General features: G+C 40.6%; 1 protein-coding gene and 1 long non-coding RNA gene across 3 annotated transcripts; one reads left to right on the forward strand and one right to left on the reverse strand.

The window, feature by feature from the left end:
- Positions 1 to 48: 48 nt before the first annotated feature.
- On the forward strand, positions 49 to 4,309 carry LOC114479374 (uncharacterized). 2 transcript variants are annotated; one of them, XR_003675980.1, is made up of 3 exons: positions 49 to 110; positions 199 to 351; positions 3,735 to 4,309. It is a non-coding gene; the product is annotated as an uncharacterized LOC114479374 (long non-coding RNA). The 2 variants fall into 2 exon arrangements; XR_003675979.1 differs by lacking the exon at positions 3,735 to 4,309 and adding an exon at positions 2,011 to 2,069.
- Positions 4,310 to 4,648: 339 nt separating this feature from the next.
- On the reverse strand, positions 4,649 to 20,984 carry LOC114479322 (anion exchange protein 2-like). The gene is made up of 15 exons (XM_028472961.1): positions 20,866 to 20,984; positions 19,222 to 19,306; positions 19,040 to 19,136; positions 17,060 to 17,244; positions 16,764 to 16,983; positions 15,429 to 15,620; positions 15,203 to 15,351; positions 12,517 to 12,711; positions 12,226 to 12,429; positions 12,004 to 12,093; positions 11,761 to 11,927; positions 11,372 to 11,625; positions 11,123 to 11,292; positions 7,502 to 7,675; positions 4,649 to 4,818 (listed from the first exon to the last, which is right to left on the reverse strand). Exons 1-15 carry the CDS (start codon positions 20,967 to 20,969, stop codon positions 4,741 to 4,743), a joined length of 2,364 nt encoding a protein of 787 aa, XP_028328762.1. The 5' UTR covers positions 20,970 to 20,984; the 3' UTR covers positions 4,649 to 4,740.
- Positions 20,985 to 22,615: the final 1,631 nt, after the last annotated feature.

Raw genomic sequence — 22,615 nt, forward strand, 5'->3', positions numbered from 1 at the left:
TCCTCCAGTCTGAAACATCTGGACCTGAGTAACAACGATCTACAGGATTCAGGAGTGAAGCTGCTGTGTGAAGGGCTGAAGAGTCCTCACTGTAAACTGGACTCTCTCAGGTCAGTGGGATCACATGTTCCATCAACATTGTCCTGTTCCTCGTCTCCTCACTTGTTTCCTGAGTTGTGGATGTTTTTCTGAATCCAGTCTGTCAGGTTGTGTCATCACAAGAGTGGGCGGGGCTTCTCTGGCAGCAGCTTTGTGCTTCAACTCCTCCAGTATGAGAGAGCTGGACCTGAGCTACAACCATCCAGGAGACTCAGCAGTAAAGCTGCTCTCTCAGCGACTGCACAATCTGAGGTGAGACACATCACAGCAGCTGATCACATGTTCAAATCAATCCCCATCACATGTGGGCGCCGCAAATGGCTGCTACGGTGTGTTGATGTGTCTTCTTTTACTGCAACTACCAAGTCAAATTCCTGGTATTGTTCTAAACTGTACCTGGTCAATAAAGCTCTTCTGATTCTGATTTGATGTGACAGAGAGCTGTATCAGAGGAATGTGATGAAGGTGTGAGAGGTGGGACACTAAAGGAGGAGGACTGGGACGGGTTGGAAAAGCAAAGCAGGGGTCTCATTTGCGTACATTTCTTTTTTAAACAACTATTAAACGAGAGCGCACGCTCGTCCCACGCCTGTTTAAGTTTTAAATCACAATCAACTTGAAAAATGTCGGACGTGAGAAAACACTTTGCTCCACCCATACTGGGCCTATAAAAGGTCCAGTGAATGCCCTTTATGAATATTCACAAATACAAATTTCAGGGTGGACCAAGGGGGAAAACGAGCAAATAAAACAAATTTCACTCAATAAGAGATGGAGGAATTAATTGTTGAGGTGGACATACGCATGAGAGCATAACATGGTAACACAGTGCGCATTACGATGGATAGAAAGGCAGATCATGTTGCGTTGCCTTAGAGCAACAGACTTTGACTGAGGTAAAAAAGAAATGGTCAGCCATAAAATCAGTGGAGAAAATATGTATCACTCTCCATCGGATGAACGTCTGTTCAACGGGTGGAGGAAAGAGTGCACCGGAGTTCAGTCTCACAGACCAAAAGCTGGAGGATCACTGGGCGACCCTCTGTGTTATATTGGAGGTGGGGGGGCACAGATACACTATATGCGCCAGAATTTCCTTGTTTGAGATAATAAAAATGAACAAGTAGTAAAACATCTTTGGAACATTACGTAATTCACAATATTTAATTTCAAGTAAAACCATATTTTTCATCAGTCCCAGGGTGTTTACTGTGAGTGAGGCCAGAGGCTCCGCAGCACTTTGTCCTTTGCACACTTTCTTTTCTTTTTCACACTCTGGGTATTTGGAAGCCATTGACAAAGTTTCAGGTTGAACAGGCACCACGCTCCACAAACACACACACACACACGCATACAGACCTTTCTTGCTTTTATTATTAGAATAGATTATTTCATTATTTATAACTATTTAATTTTTATACTGTATCTTCTTTAACTAGATTTATATTTGACGAAGTGAAAGTATAGAATACAGTGTGTGGTGTTTTAATTTGAAAAAAAAAATACTTTAAAATTACAAAAATGTAATTTTAATCAGAAATTTCTTTTTGATCATTTACTAGATGTTTTAGGTGACCCCATTTGAATTCTGGGGGACCCCATATGGGGTCACGACCTCAAGGTTCACAAACTCTGGGTTTTGAAGGACAGAGATAAGAAGGTAGTGAGCAGTGAGGAGAGGGTGATGGAGAACTTTGAGGAGCTGATGAAAGAATGAGAGAGAAGATCAGAGGAGGTGAAAACAATCAGTGAGGATGAAGAGAGGAACACTTTAAAGGAGATGAAGAAGGTGAAGCTGTTGAAGACAAACCAGTAGAAACATGGAGAGCTTGATGGAGATGGCATCAGGTTTCTGAACAGCACTTTGGACTCTTTAGGTGTGTAAATCACTGCCTGTGTTTGCTCCTGCAGGGCGGACCATGGAGGAGAGCAGAGGATCAAAGCTGGTGCGTGCGTGCGTGCGTGCGTGCGTGCGTGCGGGGTGGATTGCTTCTAAATTAATGCGCATCAGTCTATCGAACTGGTGCGCATGAATTTAGAAGCGATCCACCCCCCATGCATACACATTTTAGTGTATGCACACCTACGCCACACCTGGATGTGCACCAAACAAACATAAATATATTCAATTCAATTCAACTTTATTTATAAAGCACAAAATACAACAAAGTCATCTCAAAGCGCTGAACAAAATACAAAGTCCATAGTAAAAAAGAAGAAAGAACCCAACAAGATCCACACGAACAAGCATTTAGCGACAGTGGGAAGAAAAAACTCCCTTTTTTATAGGAAGAAATATCTCCAGCGGAACCAGGTTCAGAGGCGGAGAACATCTGCTTCGACTGGTTGGGGTTAGTGAACAGAGGGACAAACAGAATAGGACAGAAGGATAGGTCCATCCAAGTGTTCCAGACTAGTTGAGCCGCGAACCATTGATCAGGAACTGCCATCTCCAGCATCAAGACACCTGAAAAAGAAGAGAGAGCTGAGGGCGAGGAGAAGGCACAGACTGCAAGACAAAATAACAAAATATATATATATATATATATATATATATATATATATATATATATATATATTTATATGGGGTGGATATCAGTGTAAATGGTGTGAAGCAGTGTGAGCAGTATGATGGGTTATGCAACGAGGGACAGAAATGGGGAGTTGTCTTCAACCCAGCACAACTGTGTCCCTGGACAATCATTACAGTCCATTAGAGCTATGTGTAGATGGTGGATCGTGTTTGAATATAATGTTGGTGTTCTACTATATCATCTTAGTTCTATTTTTAGGTTTAGAGCTTTTTCTTTAAGATACACAGGAGCTTGATCATGTAGAGCTTTGTATGCTAACAGGAGTATTTTAAACTATATTCTAGATTTTACAGTCACACTTAGACGCAGGTGTGGCGTGAGTGAAGCTATCGCGATCAGGCGCACTTCACTATGTAGCACCTTTCTACGTGACATGTAAACACTTTTAGGCATCCAGACGTGCAGACGTATACACGCGTGCAGGTATGTAAGTGTGTGTGAGTTTTGAGTGTATAACGAACCACCATTTAGTCCGGTTACAGTCTGTGTCACGACACCCATCCATAGAGTGGTAGTGACTGTAGTGTTACGCTCTGAGTCAGCTCGTTGCTGTGATTGGACAGGAGACAACACTCAACACGCACACACACTTACTGACGTGTGCGCGTGTACACGCCTGGATGCCTAACAATTTTGGTTAGATGACACGCAGACGGTGCTATATAATGAAGCACACCTGATTGCTATAGTTTCACTCACGTCACACGTGCCACTACACCTAACTGCTTAAATTAGGTAAGTTTAGTGAAAGTTAGGCAGGCAGGTACGCATGAATTTAAGAGGTGATCCCCCATAGTGTGTGTGTGTGTGTGTGTGTGTGTGTGTGTGTGTGTGTGTGTGTGTGTGTGTGTGTGTGTGTGTGTGTGTGTGTGTGTGTGTGTGTGTGTGTGTGTGTGTGTGTGTGTGTGTGTGTGTGTGTGTGTGTGTGTGTGTGTGTGTGTGTGTGTGTGTGTCATGAAGCTCTGAGTGAATGAACATGTCAGTGATACAGAGAGAATGAAGCATCACATGATCAACTGTTGTTTCTTTGTGTCTCATCAGATTTCTGTCACATTCACCTCGACACAAACTCCATCAACACAAACCTCAGACTGTCTGACAACAGCAGGACGGTGACACGTGTGGAGGAGAAGCAGCTTTATCCTGATCATAAGGACAGATTTGATTACTGCTGGCAGGTTCTGTGTAGTACTGGTCTGACTGGTCGCTATTACTGGGAGGTGGAGAGGAATGGAAATGTTTATATAGCAGTGAGTTACGGAAGAATCAGAAGGAAAGGAAACAGTAGTGATTGTGTGTTTGGACGTAATGATCAGTCCTGGAGTCTGAACTGCTTCAGTGGTTTTTACTCCTTCAGTCACAAAAACAAAGACACACGTATCTCTTCCTGTCGTTCCTCTGGTAGGGTAGGCGTGTATGTGGACTGTCCTGCTGGACGTCTGTCCTTTTATGAAGTTTCCTCTGACTCTCTGAGACACATCCACACTACCTGCACTTCCTTCACTGAGCCTCTGTATCCTGGGTTTATGTTTTGGTCTATTGATTCCTCAGTGTCTCTGAGTCCTCTGTGAGACAGACGTGTCTCTGTCTCTGAGGATTAAACTTGAACTAGGTCTGAAACTCTTGTCATTTAGTCCGGTTGGTTGTTGGCTGGTATTTTTTCATTGAATGTGTGAAATTATCAGTGATGTTTGATTAGTGAAGAACTCAGAAACCAGCTGCATCACAGCTGCCTTTTAAAGCTTCTACCAACAGGTCTACTGTAGATATGAGTAGATCTATTATGATATCATCTTTTTCTCTTTTTTGTTGTACTTAAATTAGTTGAATCGTGTTAGTCTATTGCACTGTAAGATGTTAGAACAAACGTAAGTCAGACTTCATTCTGGGATTAGAATAGTCACATACAGAGCCAGGTTCAAGTTTTTTCTACTTTATTGATCAGAAGTCCCTCTTTAGTTTTCCTTCATCTGCATCATGTGTTAAACCATACGATACAGTCACAATATTGAAGGAAGTTGCTGGGATGGCCACAAGCACGTCGCCATCACATGGGCATGCAGATGTGAGCGTGCTCATCCAGCTCCTCCTCCTCTATGTGGGGCTCTGCATCATCAGCATCCAGCTGCAGAAGCAAAGGTTAAAGGTCAGTCAGATAAAGAGAAGGAGGGTTTGCAACCCAACAACGAACTGAGGCTCCGCCCACAGAGCCTTTATGAAATCACATTGCCACGTTTACATAAGAGCTTTAATTACTCTTTAATTCAGAATAAAAGTGAAATACTCTTTAAACTGACCTTGTAAACACCTAATTCAGAATAAAAATGGTCATTCCGAATTAAAGTTTAAATCCAAATTAAGTGGCCATATTATTTTGATTTTAATTCCGAAAGGAACAATATCTCCGTCTTGTAAAAGTTTAATTCAACTGTGAAGTAATTCTGGCAATTCCCCCCATGCTCACCAGTGACGTGCCGTGACCACTAGGGTTGGGTAGGCACGTTGCAAATCGAGACCACCAATGACAATTTCATATGTTTCTGCTGTCAAGTGTTAATTCAATTCAAATCATTTTTATTTGTATAAAGCAATTTCCAACAAAGTCATCTCAATGCGCTTATCAATATATAAAATTCATAATAAGAAAGAAAAAACCCAATAAGATCCACATGAACAAGTGTTTAGCCATCTAACAAAATCAACATCATAAACACCATTAAAGAAACATAAACAATTATTTAATATAGCCTCCATACTCTCCAACAAGAAATATCTCATGACACGACAGCACAACTGTTGTTTGTGTTGGAAACACAGAAACACGGAGAAAATAACAACTTAGAACAGCCTCAGTGAGGAGCATCCACAAAGCCAATCCTTCCTTTTGTTCCATTCACTGTGAAAAGTATGAAACATGTTCTGACCTTACCTTTGCTGAAGATCTGGTAGCTCAGGTGTTGGTCTCCATCTTTTAAAAGCTGTCGTTTTTCCTCAAAACAAAGTTTCTCTATCATCTCTAGCGCTGTCACCCGCCCACTAGTTAAAGAACGTAGCAGCAGCAGTCACATGTCATCTATTCACTAATGTGCTGTGAACTTACGTATAGCATTTAGCATAGCGCAGTTACGTGCAAAGGCCGCTCTCTATGCTGCCTTTACGTGTAAATTGATGTCACATTGGGGACCTGACTGTGCATGCGCAAACACGTAAACTCACGCAATGAGAACGGAGGCAGAAGAGCGACGTGCCTTTGGGAGGGGGCGCGGCCTCCCTCTGCCTTACAGCAGAGCAAAAAAAAAAAAAGACTGCAGCTGTTCCAGGAAACAGCGCTGTTTAGTAATTTGGGCTATGAAACGCACAAAATGCGGACACTTTCAAACTTATAGGTACTGTAGGCTATTGGAAATGGAAAAATAAATAATTTATAATTAAAAAAAAAAGATTTATAATTAAATAATCAAAATATCAATTCACCCTTGGGTAGGCACTGCCTACCTTGCCTACCCTGACGGCACGTCACTGATGCTCACCCAGTCACGAAGATGCGCTGTTGACGACATAATCCAAGATGGCCTCCCGGACCCGACCCGGTACAATTTTTTTGATAAGAGCCTTATGCTGCATTCACACCGAAACGTATCTTATGTGTCGTAGGATCAAACCAATTTCCAACAAAGTCATCTCAATGCGCTATAAAATATAAAATTCATAATAAGAAAGAAAAAACCCAACAAGATCCACATGAAAAAGAATTTAGCCATCTTACAAAATCAACATCGAAAACACCATTAAAGAAACATAAACAATTATTTATTATAGCCTCCATACTCTCCCAACAAGATATATCTCATGACACGGCAGCACATCCGTTGTTTGTGTTGGAAACACAGAAACACGGAGAAAATAACAACAACAACTCAGAACAGCCTCAGTGAGGAGCATCCACAAAGCCATACCTACCTTTCACTGTAGAAAGTACCAACAATGTTCTAATCTTACCTTTGTTGAAGCTCTGGTAGCTCAGGTGTTGGTCTCCCAATCTTTTTAAAGCTGTTGTTTTTCCTCAAAAAAAAGGTTTCTTTATCGTCTCAAGTGCTGTCATCTTGCCTGTAGTGTTATCCCGCCCACTAGCTAGAGAACGTAGCAGCAGCAGTCATGTGATATCAATTCACTAATGTACTGTGAACTTACGTATAGCATTTAGCATAGCGCGGTTACGTTACGATGTAAATGATTGTCATCTTGGGGACCTGACTGCGCATGCACAAACACGTAAAAACGCACTATGAGAACAGAGGCAGAGCAGCAATGTGCCTTTGGGAGGGGGCGTGGCCTTCCTCTGCCTTTCAGCGGAGTGAGACTGTGCAGCTGTTCCAGGAAATAGCGCTGTTTAGTAATTTGGGCTATGAAATGCGCGAAATGCGGACACTTTCAAACTTATAGGTACTGTAGGCTATTGGAAATGGAAAAATAAATAATTTATAATTAAAACAAATAATCAAAATATCAATTCACCCTTGGGTAGGCACTGCCTACCTTGCCTACCCTGATGGCACGTCACTGCAGACGTGACACGTTCGCCTCCGATCCAATCAAAACCTTCCCAACCCCCAGACCTAAAGACGAATTGAATAAAGCCAAATAAATGTTTTCCATGTAAACCTCAATTCGGAATGACTATTTCCATGTAAACATGAAGCGGAACACTTTAATTCAGAATAATTTCATTCAAAATAATTCATTCCAAATTTAAAAAATGTCATGTAACTGTGGGCATTGATATGTGACGTGCTGATTCAAACACTCACAGTTTGAAGCTCTTGTTGGGTGAAGATCCAGGGCAGCAGCAGCATCCTCACAGGAATGGTTAACAGTAACACAAAGGGGAACGCCAACGCTGCTGCCGTAGCCATGACGCCGCCCAGAATAGACAGGCACACCCCCTGTACGATGGTGAACAGGTGCATCCTCAAGGTGCGCACCTGTAAGAGCGAGGGAGTGATCACAGCATGGCCATAAACACGTGATTATATCTAATCACATTTAATTAATTAATTTATTTATTCTTTTTATTTAAGTAGGGACAGTATCAATGACCATTCAAGAAAAATGTAAATATGTCAGATTATAGCCATAGGCTGATTTCCATCTGTTGTTGTTAGACAGGCTGATGTAAGAAATGTCACACTTAACAATAAAACAAGGTGAGACACAAAACATTAAATGAAAGGATTACATACAGGACAAGGAACCAGTCTTTAGCTTTAACTCCAAGTTAAAGGCTTTTATTTTTATGTGAAAAAAAAAAAAATTTTCTGCTGATTTTAATGTTCTTTTTGATTTTTTAACTGTTAAATGTTTTCGGTAAAGCACATTGACTCAACTTGTGTATGAAATGCACTATACAATTAAATTTGCCTTGCCTTGATCTGAGGGTCACATGATCAACATTCATCATTCGAATAAAGATCAATCAGAGGGTTTGTGTTTATTTCTGTTGTAATTTTGTCCATTTTTGATGTTGCTTTGTCAGTGTTTGGAGTTGTTGAGTGTTTTTGTTGTTGCTTTGTGTATTTTCTGTAATTGATGATGATGTTCTGTGTATTTTTCTGTCATTGTATGGCTTTTTCGGAGTAATTTTGTGCATTTGTAGGCACTGCCTAAATTCAGAGCGAGGGTTGGGCCGACAGTTGCCCACATTTGTGTCACAGCAGGCTTTACTGTTTGAAGTCACATAGAAATTACTTCTCCAGTCAAGAAAAGCAATAAAGAGTTTGTTGTTCTCTATCTCAGTGGTTTAGCCCTTCAGCTACAGTCTTGCCTTATTATACCACATTTTGTAAAAAGTCAGCTACAAACGGGTGAGTTTGATTTTTCCAGCAATAATTTGTCTTAAGGGGGAAATTTCTCTTCCTGATAATCCTGGCTCCTCCTACCCAATAAGAATGCGAGCTCCTCCCTCTCAAACTACCTCACAGGTAAAACTAACAGTGTTTTAATAACACTGGTAGAATATACGTTATACTTTATTGTCATATACGAAGTCAGTGCCTGTAGGAAGTATGTATTGCTATAGAAAAGTGGGAGGTTCAGTAGCTTTTTCATGGATGGTTAAATGAGGTTGGGTTGGAAGGTGAGACGTCAGGGCCTTTAGGTTTGTTGTGAAATGTGTAGAGTGATAACTATTGTGTTTTCATATATGTTGGCTTTTAGCAAGGACACTGTAGGGAGTTGAACCCCATCTATTCCAGTTCCAGTTTGTTGTCCTCGCAGATCCGGATCTCCTCAGACCAGAACAGACTCAGTCCGGACTCGTTTAGTGTCATTAATCTACAACAGTCAGTTTAGATGCACACGGAATTTGTAAAGCATTTATGAAACAATTTATTAACGGTATCATTGCAGTCCAAACAAATCCAACGTCGCACACCCTTGAACCTTAGAAAGTCTGTCTCCCACTGTGAAATGCAAATACAATCAAAAAGAAGCTATCGGCTAATGTTTACATGCTAAGTTTTCAAACTCTGGGCTCCGACACCCGGCGGTGAATTGTCACCTCCAGAACACTAACCAAAGGTCCCACAGGACTGTGGAAAAACACCAGCTCTCTGTTTTTCCTCCAAAATGAGAACAAAGAAACTGTTAGTAGGTTTGAAAAGTCACAAAAGAAAACATTATTGGAATGGTTCCTGCAGAAATTGAAATCGCAAATATTGTCGGTCCTATACCCAACATAATGCTATTTTAAATGTTTCAGCATTTAAAAAGTGCTTAAAACACCAGAAAACATCACAATGTTAGTATTAAGGTATTTACTGTCCACCATATAGTAAGGAAAATAAGAACATGATGTTTAAAAACAATATTTTACCAAAAAATTTACAACTGATTTCTTAAGCAATACTTTGTTACTTCCTAGTAATGTTTGGTATCAAAGTGTCCCATAATACATGATATATCAATATATGATGTTGAAAAGATGATTTGAATTATGCTGAATTAATTATTATTGTTTGTGTTATGCTTAGAACTCTTCTGTTTGTCTTTCATCACACACACTCCAGACACACCCACAGGCTGAAAGCAGAGACACTGCCCAATCACTGACATGATCAACCAAAACACCTCATCCAATAGACGTCTCTCAGGTTTTGTTTAAAAAGACGCACTGCTCACAAAACTTCAGTTTTGGGACGCTGGCATTTCATGCTCAACAACACGTTTCCTCATTTTTCCAGTTTTTTCATTTCATTTTTGTTTTATTTGTAGTTGCGTAGATTTTTAAGAAACAGCTTAAGACGCAAAACAGCGTGCCTCAAAGCCGACCTACCAACATCTGAACCGCGGACCAAACCACGGTCCTCTCTCTCCTCGTCTGAAACCTGCTGCGATCAACCCAGAAGGGGTTGTGGATCCGTCAATAGGAACCCTACCGTTTAACAAAACAGAACTCAACGGCGGCACGCCAGCTACTGCTACGACGAACTTTGTTCCTGCAAACCCAGAACGTCTCTAGGTCCAACCAGAACTTCGCCTCAAGGTATGGACCAGCGAACATGGAACCAGCAGAACACAATTTAACCACATTTTACTCCATAAACATTTGTTTGTTCCCCTGTCTATGTCTCCCTACATGTTTAATGAGCTCATTTTGTATTTTTATGCTTTGATTTTATGATATTTTATTCGAATATGCATAGTTACCTCTTTATACCATATTTAGTAGACTAGCTTTCTTTAGAATAACGTTTTGACTTATTATGTATAATCCTCATTCTTATTTGACTAGAAATGTATTTTATCATGATTTAATTATCCCATTTTAATTGATATTTTGACTTTGTTAATTGTTTAATTTTGAATAAAAGTTTAAATGTAATCTTTTGTTCCTCTTTATTAAAACTGTGTATTAAGGTATACATGTTGCTGTACGAATCTTATTTCCCTGGTTTCAAATTAATGGGTTTAGTCTAAAGCTTAGACCTATTTCTCCTGTTTAAAGGAGTGGCACCCCGGCATCCTTTGAGCTAATATTAATAATCATAATTAATATTCTAATTCATACAACCCATTATTAATAAATCCTTATTCCTACAGCTACATACACGAAATGTGTTCTCTGCATTTAACCCCTCCCCGAGGAGCAGTGGGCAGCCACGATGTAGCACCCAGGGAGCATTTAGAGTTAATATAAGGAACTGATCAACATTTCACAGTCATGGACCAGGGAGATTCAAACCAGTGAGCCTATGATTACAATCCTGCTTCCTTAACCACGAGTCCCTTTATCCACAGATAATATATTTACATTCAGTATATAGATAATCCAGTATATAGATAATCCAAAGCTCAGCGTGAGTGCTCACAATCAGTTTTCAAAAGCATGTTCCAGTTTTTTGGTGACATGTTTGCGAGGACACAGGGCTGACCTTCTGGACGTAGCTGCTTTCAGGGTGGTATTTTGGTGGCATCAGTAACAGTTGCAGTCGCTCTGTGAGTTGGATCCCATTGAGCGACATAACACCCATGTAGAGGAAGATCCCAAACAACACAGCCAGAGGGATTTGACGCAGAGCCTCTCCGAACACAATCGACAGACCTGCAGACCGGAGCAGGTACAGAATCATGTCAGACATGCAGAAACAGAATTAATACTCAGTCGTTGGTGGTCATCGCACCTACAAAAACAGCTACCAGGAACCCAGTCACCCTCTGCTCCTTGACCTCCAGGATCCCTGGCTTTTCTCCAGGTGTGTTCGGTTTAGTCATGACAGTCAAAGCGTTAGTATGAGTAACAGAGCGAACAGTGGCAGCAGACAACCAGGGTAAGCCAAAAAAGGCCGATATTCCCCCCACCAACACAATGATGAGGAGGTCCACATGGAAGCCCGTTCCCTTCACCAGCATCCGCTCCTTCTTACTGACTATCAGCCTGAAGGACACAAAGACAACCAACACACAAGATCTCTGGAGGGGATTCGTACGAGCAAATGTAAAAACACATTTTAAACACAACAATCAAAGCTAAGAGTCCAAATACTGAAGGTAGAAGAAATAGATGATGTACGCTGTGATCTGGGACTCCATAAAGATGAGGATGAAGACCAGGATGGCTGGAAGCACGCTCGCTCCCATCATCCACATAGGAAACTCCCCGTTTGATCCCAGTGGGGAAATGACCCATCCCCGTTTCTCTGGACTGGACACAGAGAATCCACTCGGAACATTTAGCTTCTGTCAGTCAGAAAAAAACAACAGTTATCTAAAAGTTCTTGATTGTTCCTGTGCTTTTTAAAAGTACCACTCTCACCTGGGTGTAGGTGTCCTCCACGCTGTAATCAACCATCACCATGATGAAGATGGCAATGGGAACCCCAAAGTCCCCAATGAGTCTCCGAAGCTAAAACACCAGGATTAGGATCAAAAGACATTCAAAGGAAAACCTTAAAAAGTGAGCTTTGGTGTGAGTGTGTGAATATAAAAATACTATATTCATATCATGTCAGACTTGTTAAACTCATATGCCACCAACCTTTCCAGGGAAGAAGGAACTGTTCTTTAACTTGCGAAGGTAGAAGGCAATCAAATATGTTCCTGCCATAAGTACTAATGAGAGCAGAGCTGTGTTTGGCTCTCCACTATTCACTTCCAAAATCGTTGAATTTCCAGTATAGTTGGAGTCAAATGGAAACAATGTGTTGTTTCCATGGCTTTGAAGTGGATGCTCCCGAAATATCTACAAAAAAGCAACAGAACTGGAATTACATAAAGCATCTACACAAGGTTTCTATGTTTGATTTAAAAAAAATCTCTTTGAATATACCTTGACCAGTTTGGCAAATGTCTCATAGATGAAGATGAGAGAAATGAGGAAAGAGAAGATCTCCTGAGTGAAGCGAGAGACAAAACGGACCAGAATGCTTCCCTCTAATGCCACAGTGAGAAGCACAATGAGCACCAGCCAGAACCCGATCCACAGTCGACCCGTCAGATAGTCAATACCGTTGACCTTACAAAACTAGAAAGAACAAGAGAAAATGTAGATGTAGGAATATATATATATATATTTTTTTATTTTTTATTTTTGTTAAAGCTAATAATATTTATATTGTTGAAACTCTGGCAAAAACACAAAAGCCACAACGGAGGAAAAAAAATCCATGGAAGTTAGGATCGAGTTTGGTCATTTTTACAAACATACTTGCAATTTGCTGCAAGTATTCGTTCAGTTCTAACTTTCAGTTTAACTTTTCTTCAAGGATTTTTTGTTTTTTTTGCCTCTGTTAACTTTTCCTTTCTTCATTGATTTTTCCTTCCTTTGTGGCTTTTGTGTTGTGGCGTAAAAAATAATTTGTAACTTGAAAAACAATATAGGAAGTTTGTTATTTTTTCTCCATCCTGCACTGGATCAGTATATCCTGATATCTCTGATAGCTTCACCTAACCAAACATTCTTTGTCACAGAGCAGTTGTTTTACGAAGCAGGATATAAACACATTCACTAACCCAGGTGATTTCAGCCTGGCTATGTGCGCTACCCGTTCACAAGAAATGGGCGTAGATTGCAGCGTCAGACCAATCACACTCACAGAAAAACTGTGCAGAACAACTTACGTCACAATTGAGGAACAATTCTTTAAAATTATGAAGAATTAAAATCTATAATTTAGACCAAAAACAACACTGTTGCTGTCAGGCCCTCTGCCTCCTCCTCTTAGGCTGCAGGCTCTCTCCCACTGTGTGTGTGCTTAATTACAGGAGTGACTTCAGCTGTGCAGGAGTTGAGCTGCAGCTACAACCAATCACCACTCTCCACAGCTATAAGAACCGGTCGTCAGCTCCACCTCCTTGCCAGATCGTAGACTCAGTTTCCTCTTGCTCAGTCAGATCCTGCCTTCCCTCCACTCCTGCACCAGCCTGGGCTCAGCCACACGGACAACTCTGTGAACTACCTGCCTTGCCTGCCTCTTTGTCAGCTTACAGACCCGCCCTGGATCCCCTGTTCTCTCCACGCACCAGCCTGCCTCTGTCAGCTCTCATCCGGACTCTTCACCTGCAAACAACTAACGAATAAGTACTGAAAATAAACATTTTCATTGCATTCATCACCAGTCTCAGTCTCCGTCTCTGCAATTGGGTTCACTACTGGATACAAGCCAGAAAAAACAGGAATAGTGATGATCCCTGTCACTTATTTTAACTCAGATAAAGACATAGTTTGGGCCTCACAGATCAACGAATCCAAGGTATTTCTTCTGAAAAATGGGATTATCTCAAAAACAAATCTAAGGTTGAAATTTCTGGGCTACATCAGTGCTGACGCAGAGGATTTAGAATCTGTTTCTATTTGTGGTTTTGCCACAACTTATTTTAAAAGGCCTCACGTCATCGCTAACAATACGAGGTTAGTCTGCAATGTTCAAAGTTACATTTCTGATATTTAAAAAGTGTTTTTACTTCATTCTGTAAGAATCTGTACACTGATTCTATGAGTGTGGTCAGAATGATGGAACCTGAATGTTTGTGTAGAATTATTATAGAGGAACTGGACTTAGTATGTGTAAACACACACAGCATTGTTAAAAGGAGTCAACGCAAGGTCCTAGAAGATATGATTCTTGGAGTAGTAAGCAAAGATGAAAACAAAGGTCACTGGAAGCACCCCCATCATGCTGTTGGTTATCACAAGACCAGCAAATGGTGAAGAGTGTGGGGGTCAAAACCCCACCCCTGGACTCTGAAGTGTAGGTGGAAAGCACCAGAAGAACAAAGGAGTCAGATATCGTGTGATGTATTTTGCATCCAGAGCAGTCTGCTGTGAAGGAAGCAGAGAACCTCGATCAAGCTCTTAGCTTTACATGTATCAGGGTTATTGATTATGTTCATACAGCTAGTCATCTATTTAGGTGATGGAAGAATAAAGTGACTGATGTCCAGGTCATTGGAAACACCAGCATTTAAAGTTTTACATTGACAATTCTTACCAAGATTTCTCTTTTTTCTTTGCCAAAAAAGGAAGACAGTGATTTCCTTGATGCCATTTTTGTTCTGGTTTATTTGCAGTGTTCCCCGTGATGTGACGTCACTCCACAAGACATTGAATTTCAGCAGTATTCCAGTGTTTCCAGGAAGTTTTAGCACAACTTTCAATCTTTGAAAACACATCTTTGGGGTCACGCTGACATCAGTAGTGAATGTAAACAACTTTTGGTTTACAGTTGAATTAATGTAACAATGATTTTAGAACAATTTAATTATTTAGTAAATATTAATTAAATCAATTGCGTTAAATAAACATACTTAATTTCAAAGAACTTAATTAAATTAGACTTAAATAATTCAGTTTAGTTGGTCCAACTAACTAATTTTTTCATAGAGAATGATCTGTTGTATCCATTAATAATCAAGGAAAGTAGAAACGAGATCTAATGAGAGCAAATATGTCAACATTCTATAGATGACTGATTTCTTTACAGAGAATTCCCTAAAGGACGTGTGAAAACTCTCACCATGTAAAAAGCTTCTTCAAATACCAGCAACGGTCCAGAGAAACCGATCACCAGCAGCGGCTGAGCTCCCAACAAGCTAAACACAATCCCTTGCAATGCTGTGGCAACGATTAACTCAGACACACCAATCAGGCCGTCCGTTTTCTCACCTGAACCACAAGGCAGAAATAAAAGATCACCTATCATCTCAGCAGCCTTAAACTCCTGCAGCGAATATTCAACTCACCCAGTAGACCACCGAAGGTAATCGCAGGAGAGAGTGCGGCGAAATAGATGAAAATAGTGGCAGCTAAGCACTGGAAATTCAGAGCATCTTTAATGTCGCTGAGGTACTGAGGGTATCGCCTAGTTACGTCTTTGATCAACCCTCCAAACAGGACACCAGTGCGTCGCAGGGTTTCATCACAGGGTTTGGGATCTGAAGGATCTGGAAAAAAGATCAAAAACTGATGGCACAAATATACTGCAGTTATTTTATACATTTATCTGCACCTTGAATCCTGGTAAAGGCTCTAATGTTCAATCCGTCATTTCATTGACACATGTGCAAGCTTTAATCAGTCAAAGTTCGCAACCATCCACGGTCCCATGATTTACATTGTGCCTGAAGCTTTTTTCGTTCATAAAACATCCATGCCCAGCGAACATTAAGAACTGCACTGACGCTATTTCAGCACTCGGAAAGTGGAAACAGGAGAAATGTGATGTTCACGGCTGCAATTTCACTACATTAAGATGTATCTGTAATTCACCGCTTATATTGCATCCATTTCCGACCAAAACACAATGAGAAACACATTGTACACATGTATGTTGATGTGTTGTTATGGATAATTCCAACTTGAGATTGGTTTATAAGTTCAATTTCCAATGTACATACAAGATCTATCATAGTTTAGAGGTCAACACATTGTTGTGACACATTTATGTGTATGTGTTAAGGTTTTGTTTATTCAGACAAGCTTTTTCAGGAAAATGTATCTCCTGACATGTTTTGACTGTCAACTGCCAGTCTTCCTCAGAGGTGATTGTTTTAATGTATCCCATTCCCTATGAGTTCTCTCATAAGGAGAGCATTAAAGCATCTTGACATGATTCAAGATTGGCTTACGGTTAAATGTGCATGTTTTAGTCTTTGCGTGAGTTAATGTACATACAGTACACAACAGGCTCTGTCACTTAACACCACTTATCCGTGTAAAAGATCCCAAAGGGCTGTTAAGAGTTTTCTAAAACCAGCTGGATGATATATTCATTTTTAGCAGCGGATATTTGCTCTTACCTTCAAGAAATAATTGGACAATTCTGGCCCCAAGCTGCATAGCAAAGTACTACTAGCTCCTCCTTTTACTAGCCAGAAACTGTCAACCCTAAACCCATCAATACTCCGTACATCTTAAGTGTCTGTAGTTGTTAACTTTTTGATCCAATCCTTCCTGTATTGAATGTATTGTGGCATTGTGATGGACTTTGAGAAATGGTCTCAATCCCTACAGATGAACACCATGACAGAACAGTGACAGAACAGTCTGCAAAAGCACAGACATGATAACGGACAGACCTTTGTCTTTCTGGATGTCGGTCTGTCTCTGCAGCTGATTGATGCTCTGCTCCTCCTCCCACTTGTTGAGCGTGGCCCCTTTGAAGGAAGATGCGGACTGTAGCAGCCTGTCTGCATTGACATCAGATGGTGGACGAATTAGGCTGTCTTCCAGGAAATGATTGACGGCTGTCATTAGGTCCTCTCCATCTTTAACCTGGCATACTGTCCCATAAAATTCCTGAATGATGAGACATTGGCTGCAGGTTTAATATGCTATGTTGCTATGGGGTCATTCTATTTATTCATTGTATTACCTTGTCTGACATGAGCATGGACATATACCAACCAAACTGGTGGTAGTCCACATTGGCAGTGGGTGGGCCCAGCAGGACTAACAAAAACCTAACAGGGACAGAAACCTCGAGGAAAGAGTCCAGCACAATGGCCTCCTGTAGCCGCACAAATGCCAGGAAAGGCTTCTCCAAGAAGTCCATGCTGCCTGCACACACAACACGGAGAGTCACTGGACCTTTCAAAGGGAAGGAGTAGCTCACAGAATTTCTATAAAGTGACCATGACAATAAAATACAAGACTTTCCCCTTGGAATGAAAGACCTTTGGGAAAAAAACTACAAAAAATTCAGCAAAGATAGCATAGTTTTCAACCTATACAAATTAGTCTTATTTAGATAGTTGCCATTACCAGTGAGTACTGGCATAAGATTTTTCTACCCTTGTCTTTTTTTTGTTGTTTTTTTAAGGTTAAGAGAAAAAAAAAATTCTGGTAACACTTTATATTAGGGAATACCTATTAACCATTATTTAGTTGCTTATTAGCATTATTAATATATTGTCTCTTAGTTAGTCATTATTAAGTACTTATTAATGCCTTAGTCTCGCAGTCCAAACAGGGTTAAAGTTAACCTTAACCCTATCTTTATTGAGATCATAATTCATATATAACAACTTCCTTACTTACTGTTAATAAGTAATAATTCTCAGGTTAGTGAGGGAAAACTCTGAGTTAAAGGCTTACTGGTTGTATAATAAGGCCATGCAGAATAAGGCATTAATAAGTACTTAATAATGACTAATTAATAGTCGATATGTTACTAATTTGCATGCTAATAAGCAACTGGTTAATAGGTGTTCCCAATATAAAGTGTTACCATAATTCTCCAAAGCCACAGAAGTCAGTGGTTGAAGTCTGTGTGGAAACCAGTCGTAGACAGGTGTTGTGACAAAATCCGTTACCTGACAAAAAGGTGTCTCCAGTGGCTGATGTCCACAATTATTCACCAGAGCCACCATTTTGTCCCGTCACGGATTTTATCACAACACCTGTCTACGACTTGAACATAATAGCGGCCACCAAGCAGTTTTTCTCCTGCTGCTGCTCTACAAGGACATTTAAATAAAATAAACCTTTTGTTTTTTATTTGATCTTTGATAGTGCTTGAAATAAAAATTCAATATATGGTTACCCTTTAATACCACCAATTACAGATCAATACTTTTTTTGCCATTTGTGTGGTATGTTCATCTTTTATTGTCCGAGTGGCCATGTTTTCACCAACTCAAGCTTATAAAAGTGTAATAATAATAATATATTTCATTCATAGGCGCCTTTGAAAACACTCGAGGACATCGTACAAACAGATAAAATAAATAGTGAAAAATACAAGATAGAAATATGTAAGAGTTAAAAGGGGAAATCTACATAGTAACAGTCACAATGAGTGCGTTTGCTAGAAAAGGTGGGTTTTGAGCTGTGATTTAAAAATGGTCAATGTTTCAGATGTCCGGTGGGGGGGAATTCCAAAGGCGGGGGGCAGAGTGGCTGAAGGCTCTGGACCCCATGGTGGGAGGAGGATCTAAGTCACGCTGGGTGTGTTTATGTGGAGGAGTTCAGTCAGGTATGAAGGGTGAGCTTATGGAGGGCTTTAGGATTTTAGAGGAAAGGTAGAGCTGGGTGTCGTCTGCATAGCAATGATGTTTACAGAATATATGGCCGTGGGGGAGGAGATAAATGATGAAGTGAGGACAGAATCCTGGGTGACACCGGAGAAGATGGGGATGACTTAGATGTAAATGTTTTTAACTGAATGAACTGAGTACGGCAGAAAAGATATGATAAGAGAGAAAGATGTAGAGTATCATTCCATGGATTCTACGGTTGGAGTACAGGTGAGGCTGGCATGGCAGATGAGTGTGCATATAGAGGCGTGATTGCGTCAGTGAGCACACTTGGTGTGAAATGATCTGAAATTAAACAGTAAGTGTTTGTTGCGTACCCACGAGGATCACGCTCGCCTCAGCTCGTCCTGGAATCTTCTCCAGCAGCTTCAGTCTTGGTTTAGTTCTGACTTTGCAGGAGGTGGAAGCTTCCTTCTGTACAGCATAAATATATTCACCATACCACAGCAAGCATTTAGGTATTTATCCACAGGTTGTGTTAGTATTTGTGTTAGTTCACCTTTTCTGTCTCACAGTTGGCCTTTAAATGGGCTGCAGAGATGTTCCTACTGAAGACGCTGGGATCTTTGTCATCGCTGAGGTAACTATGAACAGAGCAACAGAGCGGAAAGTAATGGATTACAAGTACTCACCTTACTGTAATTGAATTGCTTTTATGCTTTTACTTGTACTTTTTGGATTACATTTCTAAATCAGTAATTTCACTTGTACTTAAAGCTGCAGTATGTACAACTGTGAGGCAGTCCACGCTCCCCCTTCCCCTCCTGAACGAAACTCTTGCGTGCAAGCGCACACTGTGGAACTCTTTGCAACTGTTTTCTCAATAGAGACTAGTAACAAATGTTGGAACTTTATCTTGTGTTATTGGAGCGTTTTCTGATGTTTTAGAGACATGAAATCACTCACTGCTGTGGGGACAGTAAGAGGGTCACAGCTCACAGCCGTTCCTCAAACACAAGCAGCCGAGCAGCAGCCAATTTCAGCTGATCAGAACAGACACTCCGTCCTTACTGCAGATCAATTGGGTCTGTTCTTTTCACCTTAGATACATTTTAATAAGCTATTTATTCCGTCCGTTATCACTCTCTCTCTGACTCAGGGCGGACTGCGCTGACTGAAAGCGGATTGCTCGCAGTTTGCTACACACACTGACACCGTCCGCCCCTCGTGATCACGTGCTTTTATTCTGTTGCTTCTCCACCTCTGTCTGCCTTTTTCCTCTTGGTTTGCTGTGTAACCACTGTGCCAAAAGCCACATTAGAAGATAAGCTATGGTACTGTCACTACTCTCAGATCGGGAACGTGCATCGAGTTTTGAAGAGCAGCTTGAGCAGCCAATAGTAATGCTTAAAACGGCTCAAGGACTCGCCCTGTTGGTAGAATGATCTCTGATTGGCTGAAGTCCTGCATTTCTAAAGCTAATTTACAGAGCCAGGAGAAGAAGAAGAGAGTCACTGTTCACTCAGAACACTTTGGATTACAATATACACTGCAATATAATAAGATGATTATGGATTTTTGACTAAATAAAACCAAAAAATACTTACAAACTGCAGCTTTAGGTACTTTCTAAAAAAAAAAAAAGTAAAGTAATTTCTACACCCAACTGTTACTGAATAAATACTTTTTTGTTTTGAAATGATCAACAAACATTGTGAAACCACAAAAAAAATGTAATGATCAGACAACAATAAAATTATCCATATTGTTGTTAGTCAATCTATTTCTGATCATTCCCATCTACTTCCTTGGGTTCAGGTTGTGGTTTCTACCTTTTTATGTTGTGACCCACATGAAACAGTTTTAAAGTTCATAAATGTATCTATACTTAGAGCCTGAGAATGTCATTATTTTTCATTGAATTCATTGGTGAATTTTATTAAAAACATAATTGTTTACAAGATGTTTACTGTATGTTAGGGAACCGTACCAAGATTTATTACCAATAACAAATGTGGGCGGTGAAAGTAACTAGTAAATTTGACTTTGAGTACTATTTAATTGATCTACTTTTTACTTGTACTTGAGTACAATTTGAATCAAGTAACAGTACTTCTACTTGTATAGTAGCATATATCAGCACTCTTTACACGTGTTAGTGAGAGTCATTAAACTGAAGAGGATTGATGGCGTTGGGTGGTACCTGTGTTGGAGCATCAGAGCCCTCAGCACCAGTTTCTGGTCTTCAACGCTGATCTGACCTGAGATCAGCATCTGCTCCACCATGTGCTGAGCAACACCGTTCATAGTCCTCTGTCCCACATCCAGGAGCACCAGCCCTGAAATCACAGCAACACATCCTCAGCGTCACAACCATCATCATATCACATCAAATCCCATTATATCACGTCACATGTAATAATCACCTTACAGCTAGCAGGCAATTTTTTTGAATCGTTGTACTCAGCTCCAGCTCAAACTGTACTTCACACTGTACGGACCGACACTCTGACACAATCTGTATGCTCAAACTGTACGTCAATACACGACACGTCGGGGGGTTGTTTCCGGAAATGCAACGTAAGAAGAAGAACTCTTAAGCGTCGCCATTAAAACAGAAGAAGAAGAAGAAGAAGAACCTGGAAGTGGAGAGACACTCGCAAATCTCAGCAAAAAGAGCTTCAAAAAAGAAAAGGGGGCAATGCAACAGACCAGGAACTGATTAAACAGACAGTACAGTCCGTCAATTTTACAGTGTTCCTTTACCAGTGACCTACAGTCAGGTAGGCAGTGCCTACCCAAGGGTGAATTGATATTTTGATTATTTGCTTTAATTATAATATAATTATAAATGATTTATTTTTACATTTCCAATAGCCTACAGTACCTATAAGTTTGAATGTGTCAGCATTTTGTGCGTTTCATAGGCTATATGACTAAACATCGCTATTTCCTGGTACGGCAGAGACGCTGCACAGTCTCACTCCGCTGTAAGGCAGGAGGAGGCCACACCCTCTCAGAAAAGCACATGGCTGCTCTGCCTCCGTTCCCATAGCGTGTTTTTTGATGTGTTTGTGCATGCACAGTCAGTTCCCCAATATGAAAACCATTTACTTCAAAAGGCAGCTCTCTACGCTGCCTTTGGACATAACCATGTTATGCTAAATGCTATATGTACGTTCACAGTGCATTAGTGAATTGATACAGTGTGGCCGCTGCTACGTTCTCTAGCTAGTGGGCGGGATTACATTACAGGAAGGATGACAACGCTAGAGGGAAAATGAAAGCTTTTAAAAGATGGGAGACCAACACCTGAGCTACCAGACCTTCAGCAAATTCAGAAAATTCTACAGTGAATGGTACTAAAGGAAGGATTTGCTTTGTGGATCCACCTCACTGAGGCTGTTCTGAGTTGTTATTGTTTCTTTAATGGTGTTTTACGATGTTGATTTTGTTTGATTAACACTTGCCAGTCGAAACATATGAAATTGTCATTGATGTCGACATTGGTGGTCTCAATTTGTAACGCCCTGCCTACCAAACCCTAGTGCTCACGGCATGTCACTGGTTCCTACAGTGTTCGCAAATGTGCAGTGTGAGAGTTTGAGGTAAGATGGTCCGTGGCTCTGCTTCAACAGTGTGATATCCTCATGAGGAGAGACCAGGATTTCAAACATTTTGATTTACTTACGACTATACGATTGATGATCGGGAGCTGGTCATGAGGTGTTAATTGCTTCTCATGACCCCACGTATACTACACCACGTATACTACATCATGTATACTACACCACGTATACTACACCACGTATACGACACCATGTATACTACACCACGTATACTACACCACGTATACTACATCATGTATACTACACCACGTATACGACACCATGTATACTACATCATGTATACTACACCACGTATACTACATCATGTATACTACACCACGTATA

This window comes from Gouania willdenowi, chromosome 17 (genome assembly GCF_900634775.1).
Source record: "Gouania willdenowi chromosome 17, fGouWil2.1, whole genome shotgun sequence".
In the NCBI taxonomy this organism is placed as follows: domain Eukaryota; kingdom Metazoa; phylum Chordata; class Actinopteri; order Blenniiformes; family Gobiesocidae; genus Gouania; species Gouania willdenowi.